The sequence below is a fragment of the Hypanus sabinus genome, chromosome 27 (genome assembly GCF_030144855.1).
Source record: "Hypanus sabinus isolate sHypSab1 chromosome 27, sHypSab1.hap1, whole genome shotgun sequence".
Taxonomy (NCBI): domain Eukaryota; kingdom Metazoa; phylum Chordata; class Chondrichthyes; order Myliobatiformes; family Dasyatidae; genus Hypanus; species Hypanus sabinus.
The window spans coordinates 22239711-22262992 of NC_082732.1; the positions used below are offsets into that span (position 1 = coordinate 22239711).

Consider the following 23282-nt stretch of genomic DNA (forward strand, 5'->3'; position numbering starts at 1 on the left):
CCTTTACTCATGTTCTCCGTCACAAGATGCACCCACAAGAATGGGATGTCCTCCATTTCCTCATTTAGTTACTTTTCATGTGTTAAGTGTGATGATAAGTGGGGGTTGAAAGGTTAATAAGGGCATCAAAAGTCGTGGGGGGAAGGCAGGAGAATGGGATTGAGAGGGAAAATAAATCAGCCATAATTGAATGGTGGAGCAGACTCAATGAGTCAAGTGGCCTAATTCTGCTCCTTTCACTTACAATATAAGCTATTCAGGTGACGCATCAGTTGGGGGACAGGCACTAGTGAGGCTGTTTATTTTCCCATCCATCACTGCTTCAGTTGAAATTTGCTTAGCATGGGTCGGGAATTGACCCGTGCATATATGGTGAAACACGTGACGTATACATTAACATTCCTTTCTGTAATGCTTCCTTTTTATTTTGCTGTAAGATTGCAGGGAGGAGCAGTATCCGTGTACCAGACTCTACTCTGTGCACAAGCCCTGTAAGCAGTGTCTCAAGAGCCTTTGCTTCTACAGGTAAGCTCACCTGTCCCTGGGGTTTATCTTTCCAAAGAAATCATATTTGTGCCTCAATGCACTTTCCACTTTCTTCGTGGGTTACAAATTCAGTGATATGACCAGTTCCTCCCTGAGTCCATGAGCAGTCCCAGGTGTTGTGGGAGTTGACACGGTCGTGTGACAGTGTAACATGGGAGTACGGTAACGAAACTGACATCAGATATCTGTAACTTAGCTACGTTCCTTCAATAAGTCAGATCAAACGAGTTTCTGATGGGATGGGGCATGGTATCAAGTATTGAGCTAGTAACTTCACAAACTGTGCAGAGAGAAGTTTAATGAATTCACTTAATTCAATGAGCAGAGCACATTTTCTGGAGTGTTACCAATATAACAAATTAGTTCTATAAGTGGTCTGGCTTACCTAAGTAGACTTTATTTCCTACCTCCCCTGTCCTTTTCGTAATCAAAGGAATCAGGTCCAGTCAAAAACTGGAGTTTTTGGGCACGATTGAAGCATTTTAATTTGAAACCCCAGTCAGGTCTGGTTTGATTGGTGCATGGAAGTTGTTCAACTTGGACAAGGTGACTTCAAGCATGTCCTGAAAGAGCCCAGCATCATTGTCCAAATGAGCTGAGGCCCCTACTTTAGGGAGGCAGGAACCTAATTCAATCAGGGCAATCGCTTTCAACTGCAGCCTGCCCCTGCCGCCTGATGGAAATGCTGCTGGAGAAACTGGCCAGGGAACAGAACTGTTCCTAAAGAGGCTGAAGTAAATTGGGAGGCAGAGCTTGTTTCTGTGCTCATCATTCGCCCTCTCTGCTTTGCAGCCTTCGTAGGGTCTACGTGGTTAACAAGGAAGTCTGCGTTCGCACTGTCTGTGCTCACGAGGAGCTACTGAGAGGTGAGTCCGGGTGTTTGGATCCTCAGCTGTATGAAGCCCTTGCCAGATAGTGGGGTTGGGTGGTAATGGGGAGATGGAGATCATCAGCGTGTCTCCAGTGGTCAACCACATGGAGGTCTTTAGGCAGGTTGGATGGGGTGGCTATGATTGGAAAGTGTGTTGGGGCAGACTTTTACCGCCTCGGTCCTGTCCAACGGCAGTGTCAGTGTTTGAAGTTTACAAGACAATGATGAATGAATGGTGTATGAGCTTGGTGTCTCTCAACCATCTGCAATGCTGCTCTTGTCCGTGAATGTTGTGTTTGCTTTGTGTGTTGCCCTGGTACAAAGTTACCTGCTTTTGGTGACCAAGAGGAGAGAAACGGGCAGGAGAAGGAAGTATTACTACGGGGAAACTCTGAAGTTTGGAGGAAAAGTTCCACTTGCTAAATAGATTTGAAACCTTCTGAATATTGAAAGGCCTAGACAGAATAGATGTGGAAAGGATGTTCCCATGGTGGGAGGGTCTAGAACAAGAGGGCACAGCCTTAGGATAGAGGGGCACCCTTTCAAAACAGAGATGCAGAGAAATTTCTTTAGCCAAAGGGTGGTGAATTTGTGGCCACATGCAGCTGTGGAGGCCAGGTCATTGGGTGTATTTAAGGCTGAGATTGATAGGTCCTTGATTGGACATGGCATCAAAAGTTATGGGGAGAAGGCCAGGAACTGGGGTGAACAGGAGAAAAAAAATAGGATCAGCTATGTTTGAATGGTAGAACAGACTCAATGGGCCAGATGGCCTACTTCTGCTCCTATGTCTTATGGTGTTAGATAGCTGCCACAAGCACAGTACTGCATCCAGTTCTGGTCACACTTCAGGAAAGATGTGAAGGTCTGAGTATTTGCCAGATAGGTTCCAGAGATGAAGAATCTTGGAGGAAAGAAGATGAGCAGGAGATTTGATAGTTCAGTGCAAGATAAGATAAGACGGGCAAGCATAGTTCCCATTAGTTAATGTGATCAGGAAGTAGGGTGTTTAGCAAAAGACAAGGGAAGATACATGTTACACACTTAAGTCGCCATCATTAAGGGTAGCAACCAGTGAAGTCAAATGAGAGTTGGGGGATTATCTGAGGGAAATAAAGTTCTGGGGATGAGCAGGGGAATGGGACTGAGTGTGCTAGGGTGATGCTATGAATCAGATGGGATAAATGGACTTTGGTGCTGTTATGAATCTAGGTAAGGGACCAAAAATAATAATGTTGACAGTGTTATATTTGTCTTTAAACCTGCGGAAGGGATTAGTGTTCAGTCAGCAGATCTATAGCTTGGGGGGGAGGGGGGGCTCCGCAAAAGTAATACGCAATGACACTGTTCAAAATCAGGCCTGTTCTCCAAACCACGAGTGGTTTCTTTATAAAAAGCTGAGCGCTCAAAGGACCTGCCGACTGCTCGCTGTGGGCTCATTCAGAGCGTCTCCATCCGCTTGCCGCCTGGTCTCACCTTCTCCGTCTCCCTTTCAGCTGACCTGTGCCGAGACAAGTACTCAAAGTGTGGCGTCATGGCCAATAGCGGGCTGTGCGGCCAGATGGCATCATCGTGCGTCAAGAGCTGTGGCTCCTGCTGAGTGGGACGAGGAAGCTGATGGAGAGGGCCTCACGTGGTGCTGTGGTCCAAGAGATAATCTCCATATATATCAATAATATACATTAAGTAATTTTAGAGGAATCATTTTCATATTTCTATAACTCTGATGGTGCTGAGAGACTTTTCATATAAACCTCATGATTAAGTCAGTTCTTGATGCACACATGTTCTAGATTATTACTGTTTGGAGGCGATCCTTACAAGCCAGGTTACGTTTACCTTAGGGCTTAGTTCTCCCATCCTTTTACGAATGTGAGTGTGGTGACTTATGGAACAAAACATTCACTGATTCATTTAGGCTTCGTTGTACTTGTCTGGGAAAATTGTGGTGGGGCGAAGAGTTCCTCACAATGAATTTACTGCCCCTCTTAATCCAGTTTCTTGGGAGGGGAGAAAAATTGAGAGTACTTTTCTCTTTCATTCTGTCAACTCTTCCTTCCTTGATTTTGATCTTTTAGCCTTTGCTATTCCCCAGATCTCACCACCAAAGTCCATCCTGCAACTAACTGCTTTTCTGAAGGCAGTCTGATAGTTGAAGTTGTTCTGACACAGCACAAAAAGCCAGATTATGGAACCAGTCAAACACTCTTCATTTCATATTTCCAAGAGACAACCAACTGGCAGACTATCTTAAATAGTGAGGGTATTCGCACCCCCTCCTCGCCTTTGCACGAGTTTTCCCTCTGATGGACGTTAGTATTCCAGTCCGTAGATCGTACCTCAGAACTCACAGGCACTTCTGCGTCTGCAGTTTGGCGTGGTTACACAGTACTCCTGGTGTCAGGGTGAAGTGTGAACACTCTGCTTCACATTACACTGATCCCGTGTGCCACCTCAAGTCTGATTCTGTCAAGATGGACGATTTATTTTGAGATAATAATTGATGACTGTTAATGTAACACTCAGCAACATTTAGTAAGCGTTCAGTATTTTCTACTTGCCAGATGGTTTTTGGTGCCACTGTTCTTTCTCCCCCATACGTAGGAGTGTAGCGAACCTACTTGTGGGTGTCTGCGAGATTGAATGGACATGGCAGTTGTTAATAAACACTGCATCATGGCCAGTGGCGAATGATGTGAGGCTGGGTGGGGATGCTGATCTAACCTTTTCTCTCTAATGGTGCCACCACGCTCATCATATCAAAAAGTCAAGAAACCATTAATATGTGGCTTTAAGCTTTTAATGAAATACATCTGGATGGGTTCCAGGACATGTGCTTGGGAGTGTAGTGCAGGGGCTCTGAAATGGTTCCAACAATTATGCCACAACTTTTGAATCCCCCGTTTCACAAACGTGCCAGTGTATAAGTTTTTCAGATGGATTAAAAGATATTCACAAGGGATGTGAATTTTATGCTTACACTTTTACAATTATTTTAGCTTTCCACTCACCTGTCCACTCTGTAGCATCCATCATGATTCCCAGACTGACTACCACACCTTTAAGCTTCATCCTTGCAATATGCTTCTGGGCAGATTTCGATCTTTCTGACCTTTCTCCAACCTGTCTGATATTGCCATAGGAATGCCAAACATGTCTTCCTGATCAAAAATGCATTTGCTATCACAATATGTGAACAGTTCTGGTAAACCAGTTATGAAGTATGTAAATGTCCACACGTTAGTATCAGTATTAAGATTCTGCAATCATGATGAACTCACCTAAGGAACGTGAAGCCGCTTGGTCACACTGACACTCCGATGAATTGCTACATCCTCGTGTTGCTGTGGTATTGTTGCATTACTGTTTAAGTGTGTACGTGTTTACTGTCAGCTGAAGCTTTCCTGGTAATGTTCTTCAGGAGCACTGTACTGTAATACCCTAACCAGTTATCCAGGGGAATTTCTGTGAACAAATACTGGATTTAGAGACTTTCTGAGGAGTTCGGGATGTCTCCATTTCATTAAACTTGGCTTCAGTTACATCTGTTTTTTTAAAATAATTTTTCATTGATGCTTAAAAAAAATCTCTGTAAACAAAAAGAGGAGGTTGGGGAGCTGTAACAGGGTTTAAGGAGCGAGGCACGCCATTTCTGCTCGTGATATATTGTTAAATGTGTTGTGTGAAAGGCTCTTAGCTCGAGCCCCTGGTCTTGCTTTGCTGCCTCTTCCCTTCCAAACTTCCAGCGAAGGTGAGGTGAGACTCAATACTGACCAGCCAGTAGTCACATTCTACACAGCGCTCTTGGGATTGCCTTTCCGTGAAATCCTGTTGTAGCCACATGTACGGACATAAATACTTGGTGACCAAAGGATTATCATGCAATTAGACCTTGGGGACTGTCAGTCTGAGGCCCTTCCCAGTTTAGTGAGTACTGTCTGCTTAAGGATCTCTGAATGCCTATAATACAAAGATTCAAGGTGGGGGAAGAGAAACAGAACAGAAACGGGGTCCAGCTGTTAAATGTCCGCTATTTGTTTTGGAAAAGTAGATAGTTACATAATATGTTCCTAGCATCTTGTGGTCAAACATCTACACCATTCTATATCAGCACCAATGGCCCAGCTCCCCTTTGAGATCCGCATCAGCTCATGTTAATTGCACCTCTGCAAAAATGAGGAAGGAAAATGCAGACTATAGCGAACGGTCAGTAAACTGGATCGGCCTTTTCACAGAACCAACGATGGGCTGAATGGTCGCCTTCCGCAACTCATTGGTTCAAGTACCAGCAATCCGTTGGGCAGCTGGCTCCATCAATGACTAGAGCGTTATTCAAACGGGAATGGGGGTAGCTGTTAAATACTCCAGCGGCTTCCCAGTTGGTCAGCTGGCTAGGCTTTGCAGTCATGGACCTGCAATTGTTCTCCCTATCCCGAAATGTAAATCAGCCGAAGCTCTCATTGCTGCCCGCTAACCAAGTTACTCGTTTTCCCTGCCGGAAAATGCTCCTAAATAGTGACATCAAACTGAGGTGTGCTTGGGTGTCTCCCGTGACACAAATACCTGGTTAAGCTCACTCTCCGAGTTCATAAATGAAGGGCTACTTGGGTCCATTCTACATGGACACGAATCCCAGGAGGTCAATGCTTTAGAGAGGGGCAAAACTTAGGGGGGGGGGAGAGGCAAGCCTCATTAAAACGAGCGCTCATTACTCTGTACACTTCGACATGTGGAAAAATGAAACTTGAGACACCTACTTGCTCGGAACTCCTCGGTATAAACGTTCTTGAAGTGCGATTGGGAGGAGGTGCCGCAGTATGTATAGCTGAGTGAGATATTTCCGTGTAATCTGATTCATATAACTGATATATTCTGTTTTGTACAAAATTAAAAATCACTTAAACATCAAGATAATGGCATCTGGTTCGTTGCTTTTCCTTGAAATTTGTCAAAACGTTACAAGGATATTAAGGCCGATCAAGACATTACATTTCTCTTTGAGAAACAGAGTAGGCTCCAGGCATGCTGCACCTGTCTGGACCTTCCCACAGATGGACTGCTCATGATTAAGCAGACAAAAGACTGCAAGAATGTAATATCGATCAGAAACTGTTTTCTAATTCAGCTTTCTTCCTCAAGTATGGCCCAGTGAAAAATGAAGGAAAACAACACAAAAACAATTCTTAAAACAATCAGAAGAGTTAATTTTGTGCATTGTTTATTTTTGGTAACATCTAGTTTTGCAAGTCACAGCAAAATGCCTGTCATAATGAGTGACACCCGTCATTTCTCCAATCCACTTCTCAGTGTGATAAAAAAATTCTAAGTATAAAAATTAACACCGAGTAACACTGAGCAGGTGAAATACAGTTAGTGGATGCAAGGGACAGAACGGCTGGTAATGCAATAACACACCTACAAAAACAACCACCCCACACACACACTTGAAATCAGTACAAACACGTCACAGGGCTCAGGTACAGCAAGCGCTTGGGAAAAGCAGGGTCAGAACCGAATGCTCGTCTGGTGCTTGGCGAAAGATGCTAGGTGGATGAAGTTCAACATGAGGCAGCGTCGGGGACTGCTGCAAGAGACGCCTCGGTGTCCAACCCACTCAAATATCACTCGGCCAATTTCATGTTCCCCAGGGCTCATTCTCAACATTTTGATCATAAGATGCAGGCCATTCCGGAGGCAAACACAACACTTGGATTTTGGTTGTCAAATTCAACATTTGGAGATTTTCCACTGAAGCTCTACAAAGGAGCCAGAAGTAGCACCAGCAAGAATCCTTTGTGAGATGTCAGAGTAACAAAGTAAAAGCTTGCTATACCTTCAGGAAGACACATTTCTGAGAACTTGTAAAACGTCACTCTGCATCTATTGCAATTTGTTAGAAAAACCACCAGTTTATAAAACAGCAAAAGCAAACACGTTCTGTACTTCTCTTGGCAAAGGACAAGGAACTAAAAACAATCTATTTCTCACTTTTGTTCAAAGCCACGGCTAAAATCGTTGGTAAACAACAGAAATGATGAGAGAATTGAACCATTTCTAAAAACAGATCAAAAGAAAAAAGTAAAATTTGAATGCAAGTTGCATTGATTTTGTTTAGATCATGTGTAAAAGAAAATTTGTAAGCATAAATCTTTTTTTTTGAAAAAGTGATACTTAATAAAAATGTATTGGTCCAGTTAGTTGATGGAACTATTCATCTGCATTGGTTCTGGATTGAGTAATCTTTGATATAGTGTTTACTCTCCATAAGCTGCTGTCAAACAATGGACTTCAGATTTGAGTGCACTGAATTAAAGTTGACACCAGAATTCAATTTATTAGCTTTCTCAAACAATTAAAAGCTTGTTTTTGCCAACTGCTAGTTATTAAAGTACTTTAAAACTAAATGTTTTTATGGTCATACTGAAAGGATATATCCTTGATAACTGTAGAAATAATTGCATTCTGGATGATGAATGTATTAAATTAAACCTATCTTCAACCCCAGTAACATAACTTATATTAAATTATAAGGAATGCATATCTAATGGCGTGCAAACAAGCACCTTGTGCACAGTCTCTAATCGTACAGAGGCTCCCTTTGCAGTCAAGAATTAATGCACCATTCAGTGAAATTCTATGCCAGCTCAGCAAAGATACCTGATCAAATTCAGCTGGGCTCCTGGTGCCTTGGACAATTTACCAGCTTCACCGTTTACCAGGCCTCGCTGCCAAATGCTCTTGAGTGAACTTGCACAATGACAGGTTCAGGTTCAAGTTTGCAGCTCTTTCCCCTCTAACGATCACAGGCCCTTTTGGGAGAGAACCAATCAGACTTCTCCCAGGTACTAAAGCGTCAACTGCTACCTTAATTTTCTCAGGCCTACTCACTGCCGATCAGGGTTAAATTTGAGGCCTCTCCATTTTGGATGACTCGGTATCCCGCATGCTCTGAGAGGGATTAGGGAAGCTCTTGTATCAAGATAATAAAAACACCGTCTGGTTTAATGTGGCTTGGTCTGCATTAACTGCATCAAAACTTTGTAATCATCTTACCTCAAAGCCTTTCAGTTCCATCATTAAAAACTGCCTGACTGGCCTACTCTTTCCTGTTGGCCTGGAAGCAAGCGTTCCCAGCATTTGCTAGTCTGGCACCACAGTAACTTATAACCAGCCGACGTCCAACCATGATTCGCAACTCTGCTCAAAATGGTTGATGCTGATCAGGGAACTAACGGTTTATGTTCTACGGACACTTGTGGATTAAGAGTTGGAAACTGAAGTGGGAGAAAACGCACAACGAGAAGTGTTGTCTCTTTATTCATCATTGTATTCCATGACCCATATGTGACAGGGTTAGAGTCAACATTTCAATCATCGCCACCTTTCTCCACACTGATTTCAGGATGTTACTTAGAAGGAAAAGAAAGTTCTCTCCAGTCTTTAGCTCTGCAGTTATTCCTCGCCCAACAATAAAAAGAGGCAGATTATGTAGTCACTATCACAGTGCTTTTTGGGGAGAATCTGGCTGCCATACTTCCTGGATAACAATAGTGACAAGGTTCCAAAGAAATAATGGCTGTGACACATTTTGGAACAACCTTAATCAAGCTGTCAGTTCTTCTGGTTTCTGAATTTTCCTCACCTGTAGAGGTTCAACTAAAAAGCAAACAGCAATTCCACCACTGAACTCCATTTCTTGCCAATCAATCAATCTGTTTGTTTATTTAGCGATACAGGGCGGAGTTGGCCTTTCCTGCCCTTTGAGCCTCGCCACCTCAGCAACCTCTGACAGCTCTCATTAACCTTAATCTAATCACAGGACAATTAACCTACCCAGTACAACTTTGGAGTGTGGGTTGAAACCGGAGCACCCGAGGAAACCCCTCGCACTCCACGCGGACGACGTACAGAGACTCCTTCCACACGGTGTTGGAAATGAGCTCTGAACTCCGACCCCCGAGCTAACCTCAACCTTGCCGCCCAATCCAGTACAGCTGATGGCAATGGATGAGGCTTGCTTTCAGTCGCACCATTTGCTTTGAGACTAATGAAAAGCCATCGAAAGCCTTAATAATTAACAACAACTCCAGGCTGAGACCAGCTTGCAAAAAAGCAGGAGTCCTGTCAAAAGACTAGTGACGTGGATTTTCTGTGTCCACCTTGAAGGATCTTTTGGGTCTTTACTCCCCGTGGGCAGGTAACAGAGCTAATGCTTAGAGAAAACATTGAACACATATGTGTGCATGCTTCACATGCTTTGTAATCATTGGGTAAGCCACACCACTAAAGACTCACCCCAACTCTCCTAGGCTGTGCATATCCCCCAAAAGTAACAAACACAAAAATAACAAAAGTAAACATCACCTCCCATCAAAAATTACTGGTCCCTGTGGGTGTATTGGACTCACCAATTATAATTTCAGAATGCATTGTTAACCAGATATCTTGTTTTATGTAAACAACTAATTCGTTCATAATACCCAACTTTAAATGCAAACAAACAAATGAGACTAATTTGAAACCAGTCCGACTGGCTCCAAATGCTCCAGGACTCTACAACAGGCAGACAGGGGGGAAGCGGTGCCCAGCTGGGCCAGAATGTTGGCTGAGCTGAATGCGTTGTGTGTCTGTGGATGGAGCAATGGCGCACAGCTACTCACAAGTCAGGTGGAAGAGCGAGTGCACGAAAACACACGGCCCAGTAGTGCATAACTAGGCCAGGGCTATTTCCAGCTGACACACTTGAAACGGCATTGGCGAGAGTTGAATTAGGAGCTGGACTGTCATGTCAGGAATGTTTCCAGGTCCGTTAACCAAATGCTCAGAGGCCTAAGCAGGCCGGGCAGCGTCTGTGGTAAAAAAGCACAGTCATCGTTTCGGGCCGAAACCCTTCGGCTGGACTGGAGAAAAAAAACTGAGGTGGGGGAGAGGGGAGAGAGAAACACCAGGCGGTAGGTGAAACTTGGAGCAGGAGGGATGAAGCAAAGAGCGAGGATGTCGACTGGTGAAAGAGACAGAAGACCATGGAAGAAAGAAAAAAGGGGTGGGGTGGGGGAGGAGCACCAGAGGGAGGCAATGGGCGGGCAAGGAGATAACACGAGAGGAAAGGGGGGTGGGAAATGATGTGGGGGGGGGGGGGAAGCCATTACCAGAAGTTTGAGAAATCGATGCTCATGCCATCAGGTTGGAGGCTACCCAAATGGAATATATGGTGTTGTTCCCCAACCTCAGTGTGGCCTTCTCGCGACAGTGGACATATCGGAATGGGAATGGGAAATGGAATTAAAATGGGTGGCCACTGGGAGATCCCGCTTGTACTGGTGGGCGAGGAGTAGGTGCTCGGCAAAGCAGTCCCACAATCTATGCCAGGTCTCACCGATATACAAAAGGCCACAGTCCGTGACCTCAACAGACTCACAGGTGAAGTGTTGCCTCACCTGGAAGGACTGTTTGGGGCCCTGAATGGTACTGAGGGAGGTGTAGAGGCAGGTGTAACACTTTGCCGAGCATCTCCACTCCACCTTTCTTCCATGGCCTTCTGTCTCTTTCACCAGTCAACTTCCTAGCTCTTTGCCTCATACCTCACCCTGCAAGGTTCATCTGTCACCCGGTGTTTCTCTCTCCCTCGCCTTTCAAATCTACTCCTCAGCTCTTTTTTCCCTCAGTCCTGCTGAAGGGTTTTGGCCTGAAACGTTGCCTGTGCTTTTTTCCCCACAGACGCTGCCTGGCCTGCTGAGTTCCTCCAGCATTTTGTGTGTGTTGCTCTGGATTTCCAGCGCCTGCAGGTTTTCTCTTGTTTGCTCAGGGGTCGACTCCATTTGGATACAAGCTCAAGAAACAGCGGGATTTAATCGGCAGACAGCAGTGCAGGAATCCCAACCGTCACTGATCAGCAAGTCTAATCCTCCCACACCCGGAAGCCCTTTCAAAGTCGGAACCGTCATTTCAGCTACCAAAATGGGCAGAAACCTGCGCATTTCCCTGAGGCCTTGGCAAAACCCCTCTGAGTGGTCTTTGTAATACAAACACAAGACAATGGAGCGTGTGAATGATGATTTGATCCAGATGTTGGGTAGGTGGGGAAGTCTTCTTGACTCTGCTATCAATGGGGGTCTGGTGTAAGAGAATGCAGGCTGGCAGCCTGCTATATCGCTGTTGTAAACAGTCTGGAATGGAGTCAATTTCCAGAGGTGATGGAGTGGGAATACTGAGGTTGGTGCCGTCGGAGTTCCTGCTGTAGCTGTTCCTTCAGTGTTAGTACCTGCAACACAAAAGGGACACGGGCACTGAATGACCGCAACAAATTCGGAAAAGGGAATGAGATCCCAACAGCCATACAAAACCAGTCCCTCAGAGAAATAAAACCCTCCCAGTCTGGGTGACGGCCGGTCGGACACAACCTTCCCTCCGTGCTGCCGTGATAGGAGTTTGCCCTTACACTTCTCCCTTCACTGCCATCCGGGCCCCAGCAGTCCTTCCAGGAGAGGCGACGCTTCTCCCGCAAATCTGTCAGGGTCACTTCCTGCACCCAGTTCGGCCTCCTCTACATCAGTGGGATACGGCGCAGGGTGGGGGGACTGCTTTGTTGAGGGCCTTTGCTCTAGCGGCCAGGCCCTCTCAGTACCACCCATTTCAATTCCACCTCACAGTCCCGCATCAGCATGCCTAACCACAACCTCTTCAACATGACGAGGACAGAGGCAGGTTGAAGGAGCAGTACCTCATATTATTTCTTGGAAGTCTCCAAAATGACATCTCACACAATTTAATTCTCCCTCATTCTGGTGACCCTCTCCCGTCCTCTGCCCATCACCTCCCTCTGGTTCCCCATCTCCTTCCCTTTATTCCATAGCCTGCTGTTCTCTATGAGAATCCTCCTCTATCAGCCCATTCACCGATCACCTCCCACATCATTGCCTTTCATTCCTCTCCTTCCCTCGCCCACATTCCCCCTCACCTATCCCTTGCCTCGTACTCCTCCTCCTCCTCCTCCCCCCACCACCATTTCATTCTGGTGCCAGCCCCCTTCCTTCCCAGTCCCGATGAAAGTTCTTGGCCCAAAATGTCAACTCTCTCTATAGAGACTGCCTGGCTTGCTGAGTTCCTCCAGCATTTTGTGTGTGTTGCCCAGGAATAGTTATAATTATTAGTCAGAGCACTCCTGTCGGCTATCAGCTCCCTCCTCGTTATTAAACTCTATGTGGCTTTATCTACCGTTCATCTGGGTGTATTTTCCATCCCTGCCCTACTTCAGAAAACTGCAGACATATCATTCCCTTCTCATGGGTTAATAAAGCAGACTTATCTGTGAACACAGCCTGATTCAGGCTGGTGCTGTCTTGTCTGTGAGTATTCTGTATCCCTAACAAAAGCCAAAAGAGTGGAAGTGACCCGTCCAAGTTTGAACAGATTTTTAATAGATAAACGTCCTGAGGAAATTTTAATGACAATAAAAACAGATTTATTTAAATACAGAAAACCTGCAGATATTATACACAAGAAAATTAATATTTATTGTCATTAGAGGTGACAATACTTAGAGATTTTGATCTGACGCACTATGATCCATTAATGTGTGAGGTAAATATCAGATAAAAACACTCTGTTTACAAATGGAGCTGGCTTCGTAATGATGTGGAAACCGAACTGTTGTATCCAGCTGGGAAGTCATTGCAGTACATTATCCTGAGATCGTAGATGTTCGCAATGGATACTTTCCTAAGGAGCTGGTTCTGCCGACGCAGATTCTGCTCGAGATGAAGAGCAGGCGCACCTGAATCCTAACCCACGTGAGAGCCTGTGGAGCAGTTGAAAGGAACTGCAGGCTCACCAGGAAACGAGCTGTTCGTTGTGATACTGAGCAACGCACGCCAGCCAGATTCGCTCAGCCGGCGCGCTCAGTCTGCTTTGCTGGAGACTGGCCAGGATGCCCCTGCTCCTGACCCTGAAGCCCCTGGAGTGACTGAAGGCCCAGGGCAGCAACGTCCTGACAGTCAGCTCAACGTTCAGTCGGTACGAGAGGCAATGGGGACTAGAGCAAAATAAAACAAGCAGCTGGAAGGATCCCGCAGGTCGGAGAGCATCTGTCCAGGCAGGGGGACAGATGACTTTTTAGGTCGAGACCCTGTATCAGACCGATGCAAAACGCCAACAGATGCTGCTTGGCCTGCTGAGTTCCTCCAGCAGTTTGCTTTTGGCTTCGATTGATGAACGTTTCACACTGGGCCATTCTCCATTCCTAATGAACACTTTAACCAAGTGGCTTGCTACATCATGTCAGGGACACACTTAGAACTGAAGGTCACATTCCCTGAAGGAAGATGGTGAATTCGATAGTTCTTTTTATAAACCACAATCTAGTAGTTACCATTAGTGATACCAGATTTACTTAATCACTTGAATTTAAGTTCTGCAGTTGCTGCTATGGGAGCTGAAGTATTATCTCTGCATTAAGAGCCAGACCTCTGTAAGCCTGCCCAGTAACCTGACTGTTTTGTTGCTGTACCAGCTGTAGAGAACAGCCACTTCACTGAAATTCTATGGAACTGGACCCCAGCGACGCACCACAAGATCAAACGCCCGCCAAGGGTACCTGTTCCTCGAGTCCCTTCACGCGCTGTCGATGAGCCCGCTCCCGTGCTTCCAGGGTCCTCTCCGTCTGTAGCTGAGCGGCACGCAACCGTTCCGTCTCCTTCAGGAGCTCCTGCCGGTGGCGGGCAGCCGCTTCAATTAGGCTTTGGGAGTGGCTCTGTTCTACGTCTGAAAGCTGAGCCTGGAAGGGAAATAGAAGTGTTCAGGGTGGCAGGGACAAGAGATACCAGCCTAGGAAAGAGGGGAAAGATGTTCTCTCACCAGATTCAGAGCACGATCTAGTCCCACGTCAGAGCAATGACATATTACTGCCAGCACGTGAGACGGATTAATAGCAGAATCAGCAGTACATACATATCGGTACTCTCCTCTTTCACCTCTCGGCATCGCCGTGTGACTGTGGCGTCTGGCAAAAAGTAAACCAGCAGCCACCACAACGGGCCTGCAGAGGAGCCATTCTCTCAGCTCATCACGGAGACCGAGGAGGACAAGTTGCCACGCCAACAGTGACCCGCTGTGACCTTTAACCTCATCATCCTCTCGGGCCAGAATGAAAGGCGAGGATCCTTGTTCAGGAATGTCAAACCGTTAGTTTTGCAAACCGAAAGGAAAATACCTCTCGGAATTGCAATATAAACAGAAAATGCTGGAAATACTCAGCGGGTCAGGCTGCATCTGTGGAGAGAGAGATGGGTTAATATCCCTGGTTAAATGTTAACTGTTTCTCTCTATGGAGATGCTCTCTGACTGTGTGAGTTTCACTAGAAATGCTCTAATTATAAATTGAAGAAAGATAACTGCTCATACTGAAGGTTCTAGCAAAGCTGTGTACTGGCAAGACTAACACTAGAAGAGTGGGTACTAGCAGGCTATAATGTTATCTGCAATTCAGAGCAGAGTGTACCGAGCACTAGACAGCACAGCATGGCCTGGGAATAGTTCTGCTGTCATGCCATCAGCTTCAACAGGCTTGGAAATTATTATCCAAAAACAAACACAACTCAGAGCTCGATATTTCCTTTTACTCGAGACTATCTGCCGCATTAGAATCTTCAAACTTTGATGCCCATCTCTATGAGCTTGGCAGATGGGCACTGGGAGTGGCTGCGCTAGTGAACTGCTGGCATGACAGGAACTTGGGCGAAGTCGGGCAGCTGGGGGCAAGACAGGCTGCCAATCGCAGCAGCTGGGACTCACCAAACACGACGATATCTTCCCCCTGATAATCTGCAAATCCACCTTCAGGGGTCAGCAGGAAGTGGAAAGAGAAATAACTTAACATTTTTAGCACGGCTCTGCAGTACGAGAGCATGTGCAGCACTAATCGACAACCAGACGTTCAGTCACCAAGAGCTCAGGACAATTATTCACCAGTCAAAATCAGTCAAACTTTGAGCAACAGTGTCGAGCAAATCTATCAGTTTTTTCTCCATAGCAACCCTGCCTTTGTACACCACCTCTCAATCCATTTCTTCTCCAGGAGCAGCTAAGCACCTCTTAAATTAATTTACACTGTCCACTTAAAAGTTGTTCCAGCCTGACATGGTCCACATCAGCACTACCTGCAGGTTCCCCTCCAAACTGCACACCATCCTGCCTTAGAAATACAGTATATCACTGTTTCCTCCTCGCTGCTGCATCTGAACCCTCCAACCACTACTGACAGAACTGTGGGAGTACCTTCACGGGGCAGGTGGAGGAGATTCAAGAAGGTGACTGACCATCATCTTCTTAACGGCAATGAGAGACAGACAATAAAAACACTGGCCTTGTCAGAACTGCCCACTATTCAATAAAAATAGCTTAAATTGTTTAATTTGTTAGAAATGTGTGGTTAGCATCCGTCTGTCTCAAAGGACAATGGGTGATGATCGTCATCGCAAGCCTGGCCGGAAGTTATGGAGATCCTGAGATGTCCAGTCTCGGCCTCACCAGTGTAGTCGAAAGGAAAGCTTACAAAACAATACGCTTGGCTGCAGCAGCTGCCGGAAGGACGTTCAATGACATTCAGCTGCCTTTTAGGGGCTCCACTCCAGATTTGCCGTCTGGGTTTACTCCCACAACCTTCATCACTCCCGAGGCTGCCAAAAAGCAGTGGGGCTATTTACCCACAGCTGGGGATCTGGTTCACAAGCACCAGGGCATGTCCACGCACCAGTGGGCCTGCGTGCTACGTGTCCAGGGGCCGGACCTCCTCCCGTCCTCTGTAGTTCAGCCTGAGTCCGAAAGGAGTTCAGTTTCCGTGTGTCGCCAGCGAGGAGGCACGACACGAGGCTTGCTGTTGGAGAGGCCGTGTACTGGCAGGGAGAGACTTACACATTCAGCTCTCCTTTTTGCGAGACTGCTGGCCGACAGTGGAAGCTGAAATAGACTCAGCAAGATAAAATAAACATTTTACATTGAACTTTTTAGGAACCTTACAGGCACAGTGGCTCAGCTCACTCTGACCCAGGTTCAGCCCTGATCTCTGGCGCTGTCCACGTGGAGTTTGCACGTTCAGCCTATGACCACGGGTGCCCCAGTTTTGCCCCACTTCCTAACTGCATATACTGACGTTGGTGTACAGGATGGTAGAATTAATATGAGTGTGGGTGAATATATTGGGGACGAGCAGATCTGGCCTGAGAGCTGGCGCAGATGATGGTCTGGATAACACTTTCTATATCATATAGAAAGATGGAAATAAAGTACGTGACGTTACAAGTCAAAATTGATTGTGTAGGGTAATGTGTGAAGTATACGAGCTGGGAGCTGACACTGCAGCTGTAGAAAACGTTGGTTAGGCTGTATTTGGAGGATTGGGCGGGACTCTGGCCCCCAAACCACAGGAAGAAGGTGGTTGCAATAGACAGAGTAGAGAAGAGCTTTGCTAGCCTGTTGCCTGAATGCAGCACTTATAAGGATGGAGGTGGAAATCTGGAACTAATTGCCAGAGGATGTGGAAGAGGCAGGTACAATTACACAATTTAAAAGGCACTTAGACATAAAAGGCAGAGAGGAATACGCAGGCAAATGGCATCGCAGTGCACATAGGTATTTCAGTCAGCTGAAAGGTCCTGACTTTGTGCTGTATAATTCTGTAGTAGAGTATTAATAACAATGTATTTATAAATCATGCTTATCAGCTTATTCTCACTTCTCTTCTAATATTGTTTATCTGTGAACTTGTGATGCTACTGTGACACCGTAAGTTCCTCTGGGAGCTTGCAACTTGGGCAACTGCCAGTCTTCCATAAAAAAAACCTTGCCCAGGCTTGCGCCCTGGAAACTTTCCAAGGCGCAAATCCGTGGTCTATCGAGACTAACAGAGGCCTACAATTTCCTCTGGGATCAATAAAGTATCTATCTCTCTATCCAGTATCCGTGCATCGTAATTGTTTTTTTGAAGTGCCTCGAAACCTTCAAAGTCTGGCAATGAGGAAAGACTGCGGTAATAAGGGATGGGTGAAGAGTCGTGTAATAAGTGATTTTGTCTGGGAGCAGGGCAAGGTGCTGCTTCATTAATCGTTTTTTAAAATACAGTTACAGGTCGCAAAACCTGATTTGAGTTGGATGTAATCTGCCCTTGTGAATCATAGTCATCGGTGCTGGCTCAGCCTGTTCAAGAAAATCAGTGGATTCAAAGATTCATATATTATCCAAGCATGTATAAATTATGCAACCTTGAGGTTTGTCTGCTTACAGGCAGCCTCAAAGCAAGAAACCAGAAACAACACAATTTAAAAAAAAGACCAACACCCGATGCACAGAGAACCAGGAAAAAGAAACACAAATCACGCAAACAATAAACGTGAGCGACACCATTCCGAACCAAATTGAGTGCCTAGACCTGAATCCTGGAGCAGCTAAGACTCTTTGCTATGGCTTTCAGTGCTTTGAGTAACCAGGGCTCGTCAGCACATCGTCGATGGAACTGTCAGCTGCTCACAGCAACAACTGAGGTTTAAGTTTGCAGCAAGAACACTCCAGGTTTAAGGTTCACCATCAGGGAATAAACTGGACCAGTCAGTTATTCACTTAGCAAGGCAGGTGTAGCCCGGTAGCCAAGACGTAAGCTCAGCGAGCACTCAATGGATAAAGCAGATAGAGTCTTTATAGACAATAGGAACCTTATTCTTAGGGTAATTTCGCTCTGTGGACAGTGTGCTTAAATTAACTCTGCTTCAGTTATTATTTTCCAGATGTATCAGTTTGTCTTGCACCAAAGTTGCATATTGCCATTAATACTTAAGGTTGGAGGTTGGATTTAGCTGAGCCAGTTACAATGGCACCGAACCTGACCTACTCCACACATCTGGATGAAATAATGCTCGTGCATTACTTCTCCACTTGGCAGGCGCCCAGCGTCACTCTCCAGAGATTGCTGACTCCAGACACAACTTCCTTAGAGGCTCAAGTGAATGAACCTTCACCTCCTCAGCTCACTCACGGAATCACATAACAGCCTTCTCACTTTCCTTTCAAGAAGTCTAGTAAATCCTCGCTAGAAGGCTGCAAGTAGACTCACACGTTGTTGTGGAAATCCTAAGGTACTGTGTCCACTCATTGACCAGACAGGCTACTCCCCGTTCATTCTTAATATTAACAACAAGTTAGAATGGAGAACTCATGTAATTGTAATGACATTCATGCTGTTTTTATAGGTACTTAGCATCTTCTGGGATATGGAGCCAAATGTCAGCTAGACTTCTGCCATCTGGCTGTTATCCAGTGACTCCTGATGGTAAATACCTGTGCTCAGGTGTTGTTTGAGGATAGCATTGGGTTTGGTTGTGTGCTCTTCCTACACTATTCCTTGCTTGGCTCAGAATGAAGTCCAATTGTTTGTGGAGAGCTTCCAACAGAGGAAAGGCAGTTCCTTATACTGACTGATGTGCTTGGAACTGAACCCAGACCCAGCTCAACGTCTCCAGGAAAGCAGGGGACAGAAATGAGCTGGGTTGGGTGGACGTTGACGAAAAGGTTAACCTTGGCTGACAAAGGCACGCAGGAGGTTAAGGACGGTCACAGTGACATCTCTTAACTGGAAATGCTCACATCAGCATCGACCGGCAGCCAGTAGTGTCAAGTGAAGATAAATAAGATTGGGGCTCAGCTCTCTTTGTGTCAGTGTTCTCCTTGTGTCTTGCTTTGTTTATAGAATAAAAGTCCATAAAGATGGAGATTATTTGGTCCATTACAGTTGTACTGGAAAGGAGCTATCCACACAAATCCCACTATCCAGCTCTCATTCCATAGTCCGACAGCTTTTGCATCCTGCTCTTTTAAAATGCTATAAAGGCTTCTGCTTCAATCACTTTCCTTTTTGCAGCAAATTCCAGAGCTCCACCACATCCCTCATCTCTTCCCCAATCCTTTCATCTTTCACTTTATATCTGCACCCTGTTGTTACTGGAACAAAAAACGCAACACTGGAAGAACTAACTTTGCGTTAAGCAGCAGCTACAGAGGCAAAAGGTGTAAACCAACATTGACACCCCAAAACTGAAAGGATTGTTACTTGCAACAGTTACTTGTATATTGTGTTGTATAGAATTTTATATATTATATATATTTGTTGTGTTTCTAAAAATTGTGTTCTTTATACTTAGTGTTTCTAATGGTGCATTGGGTCATGAGTAACAATCATTTTGTTCTCCTTTACTCTTGTGTACAGAAGAATGACAATGAACAACGTTGAATCTTGACGAGGAAAGATCGCCAGTGTATGGCAGTGGAGGGGGGAAAGGGGAAGGAGGTGCAATAGACTAGGGACTGTGTGATGGACAGGGGGAGGGGATGGGAGAGGTGAACAAAGGGAGGGAAAACACGAGGAAATCTGCAGATGCTGGAAATTCAAGCAACACACACAAAATGCTGGTGGAACGCAGCAGGCCAGGCAGCATCTATAGGGAGAAGCACTGTCGACGTTTTGGGTCGAGACCCTTCGCCAGGACTAATTGAAAGAAGAGCTAGTGAGAGATTTGAAAGTGGGAGGGGGAGTTTGAAAGGGTGAGTGTAAGTGTGACTGTGGAAGGCGAGAGCACCAGGGACGTAGGCTACCTGGAACAGGAAAATTCAATGTTCAATGCCCTAACCCGAATGCTAAAACTGACGGAGACTGACTTTATGCACAAAATTATATGCAGACCTCCGTCACGTGGCACTTTTTTCTGTATACATTACACTGCCTTTACAGGCAATAGTTCAAAGTTTATTCCCTCTGCTTTTTAATCAGTGTTCACAGACTTTGTTAGTTGTTGTACGATGGGTGATTGATTAAGTTTGTGGCCTGAGGTAGAAGGAGATGAGTTATACAGCTCTCATTACATGCAGATGCAGTTCAACTCTTTGAGTGATTATACAGAAAGTTTGAAGTTAATAACTCATCTACTTAGGCTGTGAACTTATCAATCACCCCGATGAGTTAACTTCAAACTTTCTGCATTATCACTCAGAGTTGAACTGCATGTGCATGTAACGAGAGCTGTATAACTCATCTCCTTCTACCTTAGGCCACAAACTTATCAATCACCCCTCGTAATAGTCTGCTTGCTGTAGTTCATACTCCCTACTCCTCTGCCTCACCGCTGGCCATATATCTTTATATTTACTGCGGACCTGTGCTCTTGCCCAGTCCGCTGTATTTTGGGTCCACGTAACCATAGCTCCATCTACTCGGCACCGACCAGTTGCCCCTTACCTGAAGCTGCTGGGTCTGTCTTTGGGCTTCCACGAGCTCTTGCTCTACCGTTGCGAGGGAGTGGTCCAGGCGACCCTTCTCCGCGGACACACGCAGGGTATCTTCCTCCGACCGCAGCCGCTCGCGCTCAACCTGCAGCCAGCGAGAGGAAACGCTTTCACTGACATTCAAGGCCATGAATGGTGAGCTGAGATGAAACGGCACATGGCAATATACCATCACCAAAGACCTATTAAAACAGAGCTAGTAAATTCAACGGCAACCATCGAAACAGAACTGACTCAATACGTTTATTTGCTTGTCTGTCCGTTTGTTTGTTTATTTATTTATTTATAGGTCTTCCCAGCCCTTCGAGCCTCACTGGCCAGAAATCTCCCGATTTAATCCTAGCCTAATCCTGTGAGAATTTACAATGACCGAAGAGTCTCCCAACCAGTGCGTCTTTGGACTGTGGGGACAACTGGAGCACCCAGAGGAACGGGGAGAATGTACAACCTCATCGCGACATGGATGGACGTATCTGAAGGAATGATATATCTACCCATGGTCTCCGCTACTGTCGCGATCAGGCCACACTCAGGTTGGAGGAACAAAACCTTATATTCCGTCTGGGTACCCCCCCCCCCCCCACAACAACTTGATGGAATGAACATGTATTTTTCCAACTTCCAGTAATGGCCCCCCCCAGCCCAGCCCTCTCGCACCTCATCTCCTCGCCTCTCTATCACTCCCTCTGGTGCTCCTCCCCCTTTTCTTTGTTCCATGGCCTTCTGTCCTCCCCTATCAAAGTCCCCCTTCTCCAGACCTGCATCTCTTTCACCAATCACCTTCCTAACTCCTCACTTCATTCCCAACACCCCCCCCCCCCCCGGTTTTACCTATCACCTTGTGTTCCTCCCTCCCCTCCTCCCATCTCTTAACTCTACTCCTCATCTTTTTTCCTTCAGTCCTACTGAAGGGTCTCGGCCCGAGACATCGACTGTACTCTTTTCCATCGATGCTGCCTGGCCTGTTCAGCTCCCCCAGCATTTTGTGTGTGTTGCTTCACCTCATCACTGCCTTAAATGTGAGACCTGTTATTTTTAAAAAAGTAATCCCTAGTTCTAGGCTCTCCCACATCCTCTCTGTATCCACCCTGTCAGGACACAGGTTCAATGTTTCAAATACGTCCCCTCTTGCTTTTCTAAACTTCAGTACAAGCCTGGTCTGTTTAACCTTTTTTTAGAATGCAACCCACCCATTCCTGTTTAATCAGAGCTGTTGCCAAGGACCCATATTCAAAGCTGAAGATATATATTCAGTGGCCACTTTATTAGGTACATGTTAAAGCAACTGCTGAGCGCTCCTCTATACGTTCATGGTCTTGTATTGTCGTGGCCCATCCACTTCGTGGTTCGACACGTTCTACATTCAGAGATGCTCTTCTGCACACTACTACTCTAACATGTGGTTATGTGTGTTCCTGCCGCCCTCCTGTCAGCTGGAAGCAGCCTGGCCATTCTCCTCTGACCTCGCTCATTAACAAGACGTTTCCGCCCAGGGGACTGCTGCTCACTGGATATCTTTTCTTTTTCTTTCTCTGTAAACTCCGGAGACTGCTGTGCGTGAAAATCCCAGGTGATCAGCGGTTTCCGAGATACTCAAACCACCCCATCTGGCACAAACGGTGAAAGTCACTTAGATCACATTTTTTCCCCATTCTGATGCTTGGTCTGAACAACAACTGACCATGTCTGACTATTCCTATGCTTTGAGTTGCTGCCACGTGATTGGCTGACTAGATAACCGCATTAATGAGCAGGTGTACCTAACGAAGTGGCCGCTGAGTGTACAAAAGCTTATTTTTTTTATTGATTAAGAGATATAGAACGATAACAGGCCCTTCTAGCACAATGAGCCCGTGTCACCCATAGACAATTATGTTACCAATTAACCTAATAGCCCATATGTCTCTGGAAAGTGGGAGGAAACCAGAGCACCTGGAGGAAACCCACGCATAATGGGGGAGAAGGTGCAAACTCCATCAAACAGCGGCAGAATTAAGATCGAGCCACCAGTGCTGCAATAGCGTTACACTAACCACTGCGCTACCCTGCCACCCATATACTGCAAAATAAGCTAAAGAAAACTTACTTATGCAATCACAAACAGGGAAAAACCTGCCGATGCTGGAAATCCAGACAGCACACACAAACCGCTGGAGGAACTCAGCAGGCCAGGCAGAATATATGCTGCCTCACCTGCGGAGTTCTTCTAGCATTGTGTGTGTGTGTGTGTGACTTATGCAACAGGTTTTCACATTGCTGTACCAGCTTAACAGAGGGCTTGCAATGAAATTATAGCAAACTCTTATTGTAAAGTGAGAAGAGAAAGAGAAGGAAATTTTATACAGTGCCTTCCACAGACTCAGATTGGTGCAGAGCAGTTTTAAACCAAGTAAGTACTTGTGAAGTGCAGATGATGTTGTAATACTGAAATCACAATTTGCGCAAAGCAGGATCCTGCGAACAGTGTAACAAGATAGGTCAGTTCTAGGATTTCTTTTTTTTGGGGGGGGGGGAGAATTTTGATACAGTACTCTGGACTTGCTTG

General features: G+C 45.8%; 2 protein-coding genes across 9 annotated transcripts in view; one reads left to right on the forward strand and one right to left on the reverse strand.

The window, feature by feature from the left end:
- mfap2 (microfibril associated protein 2) overlaps window positions 1–6331 on the forward strand; it is a 57997-nt gene extending 51666 nt beyond the window's left edge. For all 3 annotated transcript variants that reach the window (XM_059951903.1, XM_059951902.1, XM_059951904.1), the window contains exons 6-8: window positions 438–525; window positions 1339–1412; window positions 2914–6331. In XM_059951903.1, coding sequence (XP_059807886.1) covers window positions 438–525; window positions 1339–1412; window positions 2914–3017 — 266 coding nt within the window. In that variant the 3' untranslated portion in view covers window positions 3018–6331. The remainder of the gene's footprint in view (window positions 1–437; window positions 526–1338; window positions 1413–2913) is intronic.
- A 1220-nt stretch (window positions 6332–7551) lies between these two features.
- Window positions 7552–23282, reverse strand: part of LOC132382063 (rootletin-like) — a 130666-nt gene continuing 114935 nt past the window's right edge. For 4 of the 6 annotated variants that reach the window (XM_059951907.1, XM_059951906.1, XM_059951908.1 and 1 more), the window contains 3 exons: window positions 20691–20822; window positions 14010–14189; window positions 7552–11678 (listed from right to left, as the gene is read on the reverse strand). In XM_059951907.1, the coding sequence (XP_059807890.1) occupies window positions 11595–11678; window positions 14010–14189; window positions 20691–20822 (396 nt within the window). In that variant the 3' untranslated portion in view covers window positions 7552–11594. Of the gene's footprint in view, window positions 11679–14009; window positions 14190–20690; window positions 20920–23282 lie in introns of those variants that run through there. The other 2 variants (XR_009508191.1, XM_059951910.1) reach the window with 2 other exon arrangements.